We start from the raw sequence: 12816 nt of genomic DNA on the forward strand, positions 1-12816 counted from the left end.
AATTCATAGTTACCTTTTGTTCCAATCATGGCCACTTGTTCGAGGAATCTTGATAGAATCTCCATCATCATCATTACTGTCACTGTAATAAACAAAACAGTCAACACACATAAGTAAATTCTACAACTTCACTGAAACACGAGTTATTCAGAATGACATTGTTATCTAAGGAAACTTTCAAACTTTGAGAAATAATACCAATCAACAAAATCATGTGTGGTTGAAGTGGGGCAAATATCTGTATTGTGACATCCCCCTTCTACTTCAGGTGCAATTTTGGTATACATTCATTTACTTTTTATGTTGTTAGTAAATGTCAAAATAATACTTCCATTTGCCTCAAATAACGTGAAAGCAGGTAAATCAGGTTCATTTATAAGTATGCACTGGTTGCATAATTGGAAGAGTGTATGGTGAATGTTACCATAAGATCATGCATGGTTATTAGAGTAAATGAAACATGGGGTTAAATGGTGTTGTGGTATTATTAAATCATTTTATGATTAACACCCATACAGTGACTAAAACAGCACTAGCACAAGCAGCTTACTGACTAGGTCATAGGCCTGCAGGCATCACTGCCCAAGTATACAGAGTTGCCACGTCTAACCTATCTATGTAGGACATATCTACAAAATTATATCATGGATATGGATACATATGTAGAGCTTCTATATGCTAACATGTTACAGGAAAAGATATGGGGCTTCCAAACTCTTGCAGGCCTTGTCTATTCATATCCAAACTTTAGAGCACGTGTGGAGATCATGAGGGACACATGGCTGAGGTAATGTATGACAATCACTTGATACAAAAGTTTTCCCAATTTGCATTTTGAAAGAATTTCTTGAGTTTCCCAAAGTCCGTTTTGTTGTACATCAGTCTTCCTTCTCTGTATTTCTCATTTCTCTGTACACACACACACACACATATATATATATATATATATATATCCTCCTTTAGTTCAACCTCTTATTAATATGTGGTCACTCTTTCCAAATGTTGTCTTGAATTCAATTTCATCCACAATTTCAGGTTCTGATGTAAATATTAAATCTAGTCTTGACAGTTCTTCATTACTTCTATACCTATTATTTTCTTTTACTCATTGTGTCACTGTATGTCCTATAGTCTCACTATAGACACTTTCAACACTGCACAGAGGTCATTTTGAGCAACCTTCCACTCGATACAACCCAGGACTCTTGCTTTCCTTGCGCTGTCGAGAATTTTCATCTTATTTGGCAGCATACGGACATGTGCATAGAAAATGAAGACTATGATCATGTTTTTTGTCCAGTTGTAGAGCCTAGCCCTTTAATTTGACTGTTGGAAGTTTCTTTGATTCATGGTTGTCTGGTATATATAGTGTCACTAAATGAATTCTGAACTGAAGCTGCCATTCTGTTTTGTCTTAACCATAGTTTTAGTTTGTCAAGTTATTATTGTGTGTTTTTGGCAGCTGTTCTACAGTTGCTGTATTGGACTATGATGGTCTGGTCATCTAGATATGTGACAGCTTTGATAATTTGCCAAGTTTTGGGTAATGAGGTCTTCTGTGAACAAGTTTAACAATATTAGTGATAGTACAGTACCTTGGGGGATTCTTGTACGATTTTTAGGTCCTAGATAGATGAGTGTTCTCAGATACTGCATTCTCTGAAGTTGGGAAGTCTATCAACATTTTCTAATTGTTCTTGTGGATGTTAATTTTTTTTTATCTATTTTTTTTTCTTCTTTTTTTGACAAGATGTCTATACAAGGCATCACATGCTTTGTGTCTATTGCCACCATTATTGCTTTATTTAGAAGTGCTTTCTTGTTGAAACCCTCTGGAATTGTGGAGTGCTCCTTTCCAAACCACTGGGTTCCCACTCTATGCTCAGGAGCAGTTCAAGATGGCTGTCAGGGCTATGAAATTCACTCTTCCATTCACTGCAACATGCGGCCTCAGAGACTTAAAACCCCACTTCCTCATGCCTTTTACCAACCACACTCATATTCAACCTACATGTACATAAGAAATAAAAAAGTAAAAACAAAAAATAAATAAATAAAATATAATCAAATAATTAGAATAATAGTGCATTAGTGAAAACAGCAAACACTATAAAAAATCCTACATTTTACTGAAGTGTTGCTAATCCCTCAATAGGTAATTACTAAACACTTACGCAAAGGAACTTCTACGCTTCTTGGGAGCATTGTCTGAAGAGACAGATGCAATTGAGGAACAGTCCCTGTAGTCGGCAAAATCTATGCTACTCATGCTGTACATTCTGAAGTCGGGTTCTTCCTGCGAAACAAAAAATTAAATATATTTAAAATAAAGTACATTGCTTTTGTTCACTAACATAAAAAATCTTGTGAAGCACTACATATTTACACATTTTCCTGGGTGACAAATATAAAGTACAGTGCAATCACATATAATTGGTATTGTATTTCACCAGGGCAATGGGCAAGATGCAGGGATAACCTGTCATCCAGGAGGAGCCAAGAAAAGAGGGAGGGAGGGAGGGAGGGGTGATGAATGGGAGTGGGTGGGGATGAAATGGGTGAGAGTGGAATTATGCTATTTGACTTTGGCTACCTCCCTTATAAGGGGGAAAAAGTCCTTGGTATTATATATACCGTATGTACTATATTTCATCTATTCCTTGGGGGGGGATGGGATCATCAAGCAATCCATTCTAACCAATTCAAACCAACACTTCAAAGACAGAGTAAAATATCTAATTTATGTGCAACACCTTTACTCACTTTTTTTCTGCACCTCTCACTTTCTTTAAATGCACTTGCACATTTAATACATCACAACAGCATAACACTGTCCACAAGGTTGGAAGTGCTGGTAAAATAAAATCCATAACAACAACAATTTGCACATTGAATCACCCAAACTAAGCCATTCTAATGGCATCAGAGTCTCATAACAAAAAAAAATGTATACACTTAGACATGAAAAACCCAAAAACTACTTATACTAATCAACAAACAAATAGTGAAAGGCAAAACAAACTTTGTTTAGCAGAAATTATTTTACTGTAGTGAGGACTCTGGACCCAAAATTTGTACTCTACTATCTTCAAAACTATAGATTTTTCACTTATGTGATGGATTTAATGAATCAATTGTTACTACAAAGTGGAAAACCAGCACCCCCAAGTGGCTGGTAATGGTCCTCAGAACTTCTAACAGATCTCTCTGAGTAAAAATTTTGGATTGTTGTCTGTGTTGCATTATTGTGGGTCTTTTAAAATATCATTGGCTGAGAGTGGTAGGAAGAGGAAAGCAGTTCCCAGCTGTCAGCTCTCCATGAATGAAAAAGTGCAATACATGCAAATGAAGTTAACAGAGATCTTTGGTCCAGTCCAGAGACATTGTCACCCCCTTAAGGCTGCATCTCCTGATGGAAGTGAGGGGGTTCATGTGTTTTGAAAATGGACAGCTTTGCTGTTCATCTTACAGGACCACCACATCCTGGAATCCATCACCATAGCCCCCATAAGTTTGGACACAATAATGCTGACATCAATCCTTATGCCACAAATTGGAAGTCCCTCATTCTCAATATCCCAAGCAAGCCAGATATTTATTTTTATGCCTGGCAGCGAGACCAAGGTTGGCTGCCACCAGGGCATGCAGTGTTTCCAGGCTCAGTGCTGTTTGAGATTCAACAGGGGGAGGATTGTGCTTCTGGAGCACCGCACTTTGCCTTCAATTTCATGTAAATTCTCAGTGGTTTGCTGTCTGTGTTACCGGCTATGGGTAGTGGACATGAAATCAAATGTGACAACATTAATGCTATAGTGGCCCTGTCTAAGACAGGGCATTCTGTGAAGCAAATCTCTGAAAAATATAGGATTTACGGTGTGTTCAGTACAACGCTGGTTGTTACATTTCATGGATGATGGGGGAGCAATGTTGCACTGTGCAAAGAGACACACCATCTAATAACCTTGGGTGTTCCTGCTAAACTTGTTTAGCAAATTTACAAGGAGACTTGTCTATCTCACACTTAATAACATTTAAAGTGCGTGGTGTGAGTTTCCTGAGTCTGCTACAGCACTGACATGGGGTGTATATATCTATTTATTTATTTATATATATATATATATATATATATATATATATATATATATATATATATATATATATACACACACACATACACACACACACTTTAATACATATAAAATGTAGGCACTAGAGGATTGAGCAACACTAACACATCCTGTCTCAAATATGTCAAGTGCAACTCTGAATGGCTTACCTATAGCAATAGTGACGGAAAGATGCCAGACAAGTTGCCAGATATCAATAGCTAGAAAAATCTCATGCAATTCAGTGAGAAAAACAACATAACTTCATACACTTTTTCCATACTAATAACTTGGGTTGGTCCCAAGATTTTTTATTTTACAGTGCCTATACATTTCTCATTAATATGAACTTTTCTTGAGGTCTGCGGCTATAGAGTCACAAAGGGTGTTTGAACCAGCTTACTATGCCCTATGTACACATAAATGATTCATGTCAACCACATAATTCTATCTGTAAATGTCGAACCACAAAAAAACATGAAGATCAATATCTACAACATTTACACTGATTAGTTTGATAACATCTCTGAACTAAAAAAATACCAAATCTCAGCACATATGAGCAAATCAAGTTATTAAGCATGAGTTAAGATAAAAAGGGAATCAGTGATGGACAGGAGTGGGGAAGGTGGAGTGGGTGCATGCATTGGCTGATTACTTCCTTCATATGGGGAAGAAACCTATTGGTATATAGATAAGTTATGATAATAACTGTCCTTAAAAGCATATTTGGTAAAAAAAAAAAAAAAAAAAAAAAAAAAAAACGCATGGAACAAATTATACAACATGGCAAAAGCTAAAAAACAAAGAAACTCCCACAAAAGAAAATGTATAGTGCAAGCACACATTCTATATCTTGTAAACAACACCAGATGCCCCAAAAATGTAATTCAAACACAAGAGACCAAACATCAAAACAAAACTATTCCATACTGCACCACACAAGAAACAGTTGATGTACTCTCAAAGCTCTACACCTACACATTTCCATTATATTTCCAGATTACTAGTTGTCGTCTTTAGAAAACATCCACGAACAAGTTCAATTTCCTCTATTCACTTCATAGGACGGTGGTACCATTGTCTACCACTACAAGTAACTATAAGACTACCTGCTTACCAGTACCCTGGTCTCTCTTTACAACTTACAGCTGTTTATTGTACTGGCAAAGCAGCCAAGCTTGCAATAATAAAACAAATTAAAAAGAGTCATTTACCTTCATTTCTTGTTTCCCTGGGGCTTGCATTGTATATGTTCTTCCTCAAACTGACAGCCTGAAGTCCACGTGTTTAAGAGCATGTGATGGATGCAGAACCAGCTTGCCCTACATACCTGTGCTTGTTATGTTGACTGTTCCTGCTCCTTTGACAAACTCTGGTGCATTGCTACAAATGTCCAAAAAGGTACGACTCAATATCACTTCCAACTAGTAGACTAACAGGAAATATATATATATATATATATATATATATATATATATATATATATATATATTATTACATTTCTATCAAAATCTTTTCCATTTCTATAATGCTCTACCAAATATTTTGGGTTGGGAGGGCCCAGGGTCAAACAAACATGGCTTCAATAGAACGCAATTATTGAATTTGGCCAAGATTGGGTGAGCTACATGACATCACAGCATCCCTCTGCTTCTCACTGTTGGCAACTAACCAATCCTCAGTGCTTACTCCGGACTGCCACTATTTCCCTGGATTTTTTTGTGCATTTATTGGCTTACTATGGGCATGGTAAAGCAGTTATCATAAAAAATTACTGCTGTATTCCTCTATAGGAAGCATGGAAGCTAAACTAACTGCCCTCTGCAGATGTTTGAGAGTTGTTATTTCATTGGATGTACCCAGGCTTATGTGTGTATCAGCTAACAGCACATAGAGACACTCCACTAAACACTCTACTGTTGCTTTCCTTAATTTTACAGGCTGAAACACGAGGAAATTTCTCTAGGCCTCCCTTAACCTCTTCAACACAAGTCAAATTCTCACACGCAGCATCAGATGCCTAATGTACAATGCATCACATTACTAATAAGATACAAGGTCACTGCTGTATAACTCATTCTCTTTCATTCTGAGTAATAATAAACAGATAATTTGATCAAACCAGATCACAGAATTCAGGGGTCACTCTGCTACAACTACAAAATAAAAATAATCACAACATTGATGCCAGCATCCTTGTAAACCCACTCACACCTAGACAAAATTAAAAAGGAAAAAAGACATGAAAAAAACATGGAAACGCATAAACAGCTTAAGGCCATTTGGCACAAACAAAACCACAAGAGACACTGCAGTATATGATGAAAACAAAATCAAAACAAATAAACAAGAACTAGAAGAGAAAATTACAATTTTCTGGAAATACATATACCAACGACACGCAAACCTCATTGAAGGCGCTTAGAGTTCAAAAGTTGAAACCAAATACAGAAAACAACACAAAGAGGAACTAGAAAAGGGTATCCTAGCCACAGACATAGATCACACAGTTAATATCCCAGAAATTCTATGAAAGCAATACGTATGACTATGCCTTCAACATCACAGAACCAAGAACCAAACCTATGAGTACAGGGGACATCATAGCAAAGGAACTAAACTAATAATAAAAATAAAAAATAGGAAAGCAGCAGGTCCAAATGGATTAAACATTGAAATGTTTAAAGAAATAATAAAAGACGCAGAAGCCACAACTAAACATGTTGCAGCCTACAGCTCAATCATCAAACAATTTAACAGAGTACCTCAAAGCTAGAAAACCTCAAAAACAAAGCTCATCCTAAAAACACAAACTCCACAAATCAAAGACTTCAGACCAATAGCCTTGCTAGACATGATACAAAATACTAATGGGCATTATCAAAGAAAACTGGAAAAACACCACCACAATCAAAACCTACTTGAAACACAAAATTATTTCACACCAAAAAGTAGAATGCTAACAGACAATATCTTCATGTTGCAATACAGCATCACAGAAAGTTACAAGAACAAAAAACTTCTGATCGTCATTTCAATAGATTTTCACCAAGGGTGAGACGGGAAACCCCAACAAAATCACTAAAATTTCCAAAAACATCCACACAAACATCATATCTACAATAGCCAACATATACCAAGGAGATGACACCAAGATAATGATGAAAAACAAGGAAACATGCAAAATACAAATCACTAGTGATACCAGCCAAGGATGCAATGGCTCCATCACACTTTTCCTATTGATAATATATCTGATCATCAACTACTTAAGACCTCCATCTAGTAATCAGAGCCTGAAACAAACTGCTCCAACAACCCTACCCAGAGAACAAAGACAAGATCCTTATGAAACTGTTACTATTCGATGTAGAAGCAGAAAACCTGGAAACAAACAGCTGAACAATACATAACCTCTGGAAATACAGAGCGACCAATGTCCAATAATAAAGTGAAACTCGAAATGGTCTAGGGGTGCCGAAGACAAGGCATTATACCCCTACTACTACTACTACTATAGAAGATTAAGTGAGGTTGACACTATTAAACAATGAAATCTTAATGTTAAATATCCATGTCTGCATGTTCCTGGAATTCAACCAAAACAAGAATTCCAATATCATGTATACATTCTTCACTTCTTCCGGTATTTATTTAAATGTGCACACCTATGTGCTATATCATTAGAAAATTGAACATTAATTTTGTAAATAATAATACATCAATGTGATAAGTATTTTTCTTGGCAGAAATCAAAATCAGAAAACATCGCTAAAACCTATGCAGAAATGAAACTGTATAGACTCCTTCAGACCTCATCTTCATTTTGATAGATTTGGAGGTCAGAGACGACAACAACCCTGATGACCTCTAGAATTACAGGTACCACGTTACTAAATCCAGGTTAGGAAGGTAGGTTAGGTTAGGTTAGGTTAGGTAGGTTAGATTAGAATAGACGAATTCATCATAATTTAATTTCTTTGACCTCTAGCTCTACCAAAACAAAGACGGTGTCTCAAGCAACTGAAGCGGCAATGTTTGTGTATTTATAGCTTTTCGTATTTTTTTCTATTATAAATTTCTGCCAAGAATAATGTAGATTACAACATTATTTTTTTAATTTTTAATTGCTATATTGCATGTAGATGTGCACTTCTAAAGATTTACCCTTCTCTCTTTTTTTGTATTTGAGAGATCTACTTCATTTTTCTAAGGAATGATTACATTAGGTTAGGTTACAGTATATCAGGTTAGCAGCTACTGGGCAAAATAAGTCACGTTAAATATCCGTATTTGCGTGTTTTTGGAATTTATTACAAGAACATCTTATATAATACTGATTAACCTTGTGGAAGTAAGCTGGTTCAACCTTCTATAATCCCTATGGATACGATAAACTTGATACTTAAGATGTCAATTTTGCAAGCATTCCTCAAGAGATGAATGACAGAACTACGAGAATGTACTGATATCTTACATTTTTCTATTATATCCGCCTAGAGTACGTTCACTACCTTCTAGTCATCATTAACAAAGAGCAAAAAGATTTGACAAGCTTTCAATTACTAAATTTTTAGGCTTACCTTTTACTTATGCAGCACTTCTTAACAACCGCATTTATCCCACACGAATTTTTTAATTGTTCTACAAGGAAATAATAGTAACATTTATCAAGATCATACGAAACCATAGCAGACACAAGTTGTAGAATACATTAGACGATTATAGTAATATGTTTTGTTTTCAGTGCACTAAACAGACACCTAGATATGATTGCGCGACCTTTTCTGGTCTATGTCAATTGGCGAATTTTATTTGAGGCCAGATATACCAAGTCTTACGTAAAACAAATGCCCAAATATGTGCCGTGAAAAAATAAAATAAAATAAACAAAATAGATAAATAAATAAAAAGAATAAGTCTAATTCTGATTATGTATAACACCCATTAATATTTATATCAATATGCCTTACGTAATGAAGGTAATACTCCATTCCCGATCGTATTCTTGAAGGATTACACATCTAGTTTTGCTTATGTTGCCAAACAAATAATAACGTAAGTCATATTTATTGAGAGAAAATTATGTTTGTTCCGATAATAAGACAGTCACTCGAACAGATCATCTCACTTGTATTTTATTTTGTCTCAGTCTCACTCAAGGGTGAGCCTAATTAGTACTCACGGATAGGAATTGGCAAATGCATGAGTAAAGTCATAGATAGATAAAGAATAGGAAAATACCTTCAATGTGTGAAATTAGCGCCAAGGGACATAACGTCAAGACGTAGGAGTTAACCCTTTAATACGAGTCATATTCTCGCGCGCAGCATCGGATGCCATATGTACGATGCATCACACTACTCATGTTATTAAATATAAAGTCACTGCTGTATCACTTGTTCTCTTTTACTCTGAGTAACGATAAACACAGAAAAAAGTTATCAAAACAGTTCACAGAATCCGAGGGTAACTCATGTACAACAACAAAACATATAAAATCAAGACATCCTCGTATACCAACTCACTCCTCATGATGCCTACGTAGGCGTCATTTCATCGAAGAGGTTAAAAGCAGGAATGAAAGACTGGGACACACACAAACGGAAACGTGGAATAGAGGAAAAGCCAAGTTTCGAAATATACAAAGAAACAAGCCAAAATATTATGTAAAAAACTAATATACGATGATACACGCTCGCCAGTACTACTATTTAGAACAAGATCCAACAACCTAGAACTAGATGATAGAAAAAAGTTTCAAAAATTAAATTACAACACGCAAAATGTGTGACAAAACAGAAGATTTGGGTAATTTTATTTTACGATGCTGCTCAGTGTGTCCACTAGATGGCTTGAATACAGGTAGGGCCAACTGAATCATTTTCCAGAAGGTAGATCGCTGGTACCAGTCCAACATACGCCCAATGGACATAGACGACCTACTTCGGGCTTCGTCACCGTCGACCAAGCTGCTATGGAACGAGCTCTCATAGGACGAAGCAGCTTCAATCGGCACGCTGACCGATGGTACTACAACCTGCCCAATTCCATTTCCTCGCTTTTACCGCCTCCACAATATCTTTTACTCTAGTCTGCTCTCTCACCCAACTTGCTCTTTTTCGGTCTCTCGGCGTCATTCCCATCATTGATCCCGCCATTCTCCTCTGGGCAGTCTTTAGCTCTGTTTTCATCGCCTTTGTTAGTTTCCAAGTCTCACACCCGTAGATTATGGCTGGCAGAATGCATTGATTGTAAATTTTACGTTTCAAACATAAAGGTATAGAGAGCCTCTCAGGATTTCATTATGTTTACCAAACACTTTCCAACCAATTGTAATAAGTCTTTTTATTTCATTATCATGATCTTTGGTTATTTTTACCATCTGGCCTAAACTATTATACTCTTCAGTTTTGTTAAGACTTTCACCGTCGATTATAATCTCTTTACTTTGAACTTTCGTGTTGAACATTACTTTGGTTTTATTCCTATTCATTTTTAAACCTACTTTGAGACTTTCCTTGTTCAGATCACTCAGCATATCATACAAGTCTTCTGCTCTTTCTGAAATAAGAATAATATCCGCAAATCCTAGGTGGTTCAAATATTCGTCATTAATCTTCAAACCTTTCTCTTCCCACTCAGTCTTCTGAAAAGCTCTTCCCAACAAGCTTTAGATAATTTGGGTGAAATTGTATCGCCTTGCCGTACTCCTTTCTCGATTTTGATCTTTTCTGTATCTTTATGTAGTCGAATTATAGCGGTACCTTTCGATTAAATCTTTTCTAAATCCCTTACGATCTTTTCGTTTGTACCCTGTTTGCGTAACGAGTTTGAGTTTAGTATTGCTATTTGTTCTACCGAGTCAAAGGTCCTCTCGTAATCTACAATAGCTAAACAGAGAGGTATATTGTATTCTGTCGTTTTCTCGATTAGTTGGTTCATCGCCTGCAAATGGTCTAGAGTCGAATATCCGCTCCTAAAGCCTGCCTGTTCTCTCGGTTGGTTTCCATCTAAAACTCGATTTAGTCTATTTGTAAGGATCTTGGAGAATACTTTGATAATATTTGATAGTAAGCTAATCGGTTGATAGTTACTAAGGTCCTTCTGGTCTCCTTTTTTAAGAAACAAAATCACTATAGCATTGCACCACGATTCAGGAACGCTTTCTTGACGTAAGCACTGGGTGTATAACTGAGCTAACCTAATATGAACTTCTTTCCCTGCGTCTTTCAATAGATCTATCGATATACCATCTTCCCCAGGTGTTCTTCCTCGTTTCATATCTTTTAGAGCAAATATTACTTCTTCCTTTGTAATCTCTGGTACACTACTAACGTTTACAGGTGAATTTACTGACTCAACTACGGTCTTCGACGAGTAAAGCTCTTGGTAAAATTCTTCTACTTTTTTTTTTACCATTCGGGGTCTGCATTTAATTTCTCCATTCCTACCTTTCAAACATCATTTGCTGTCTTCCTAAAGCATGTCTACGTTCGGTCCCTTTAGTACTTTTACCTTTCCGAATAGTTCCTCTATTTCATCCATGTTTCTCTTTCTTTTCTCTGGTCTCTGCCTCTTGTTGATAAGTTTGTTTAGTTCTACTTCCTACTTGCTCTGCCGATTCCCTAATGATATTCACTAAATTCAAATTCACATCTTCGACGGTGTTCTCGTTATCTTTTAGAGCTTCGAATCTATTTCAAATTCTAACTGAAATCTCATCTTATTATCTTTAATCTTTGCAAGGCTGATTTTCTTTCTTAAAACTAGTCTATTTCTCTCGGCTCTGAAATTGAATTTAGCTGTGCAACCTACCATTCTATGGTCACTGCTTATGTTGACTTTATGCCCGTAACATTTCTAAAGCTTTTTTGCTCTAATATTCTAATATGAAGTCTACTTCGTTCTTTGTTGTTCCATTTGGACTTCTCCACGTCCATTTACGACCTACACGCTTTTGGAAGAAAGTGTTCATTATCCTCATGTTGTAATTCTCTTCAAAATTGACTAACATCTCGCCTCTGTCATTTCTTTCACCTATTCCAAACTTCCCAATGCACGACTCCTCTCTCATCTTCTTCCTCACTTTAGCATTAAAGTCGCCTAAAACCAACGTGTACTTGCTTTTTTCTTGATCCATTACCTGACATAAATCATCACAGAAGGACTCAATTTCATCGTCTGAACTCCATGAAGTTAAACCTGAACTATTTTTAAGTGTACCTTTTACACAGCCTAATCACAATCCAAGCTACCCTGTCTGATAAACTACTGAACTTGACTACGTTACCAGCAACCTCTCGATTTATCAAGAATCCTATTCCATTAAATCTTTTCCCTTGCCTCTATAGTAGAACAGGTGGTGACCATCTTGTAATTGTATCAGCTTTTCTTCCGCTCTTCAGACTTCGCTCAGTCCTATGGCGTCCCACTTCATGTTGCCTAGTTCTTCCATTAAGCTCTCCAGCCTGTGGTCTTCTGAGAGAGTTCTCACGTTGTAAGTATAGAACTTTATTTTCTTCATGTTGTTTAATGTCCAAGACTTGGATCTACTTGGGCAATGCTTACTCACATTCGGTGGCACACTGCCCGTAAGCACACGAGGCAATGCGGTTAGACCTTTAGGAGACGATGATCCAACAGGAACGCCTTTTTTTTTTGTACTATTCATGGTTACTATGAAGGGATTTTGGCAGTAATCTAA

The 12816-nt window shown here is 36.5% G+C and overlaps 1 protein-coding gene across 4 annotated transcripts in view; it reads right to left on the reverse strand.

Annotated features, from left to right (window-relative positions):
* Positions 1 to 9161, reverse strand: part of cyc (basic helix-loop-helix ARNT-like protein cyc) — a 33558-nt gene extending 24397 nt beyond the window's left edge. Inside the window, exons 1-4 of one of the 4 annotated variants that reach the window (XM_076190514.1) lie at positions 9083 to 9161; positions 5324 to 5492; positions 2175 to 2296; positions 14 to 82 (exon numbers count right to left, since the gene is read on the reverse strand). In XM_076190514.1, the coding sequence (XP_076046629.1) occupies positions 14 to 82; positions 2175 to 2296; positions 5324 to 5353 (221 nt within the window). In that variant the 5' untranslated portion in view covers positions 5354 to 5492; positions 9083 to 9161. Of the gene's footprint in view, positions 1 to 13; positions 83 to 2174; positions 2297 to 5323; positions 5493 to 8692; positions 8935 to 9082 lie in introns of those variants that run through there. The other 3 variants (XM_076190513.1, XM_076190516.1, XM_076190515.1) reach the window with 3 other exon arrangements.
* Positions 9162 to 12816: the final 3655 nt, after the last annotated feature.

The sequence above is a fragment of the Oratosquilla oratoria genome, chromosome 9, assembly GCF_046742065.1.
Source record: "Oratosquilla oratoria isolate Oo_2021 chromosome 9, ASM4674206v1, whole genome shotgun sequence".
NCBI lineage: Eukaryota > Metazoa > Arthropoda > Malacostraca > Stomatopoda > Squillidae > Oratosquilla > Oratosquilla oratoria.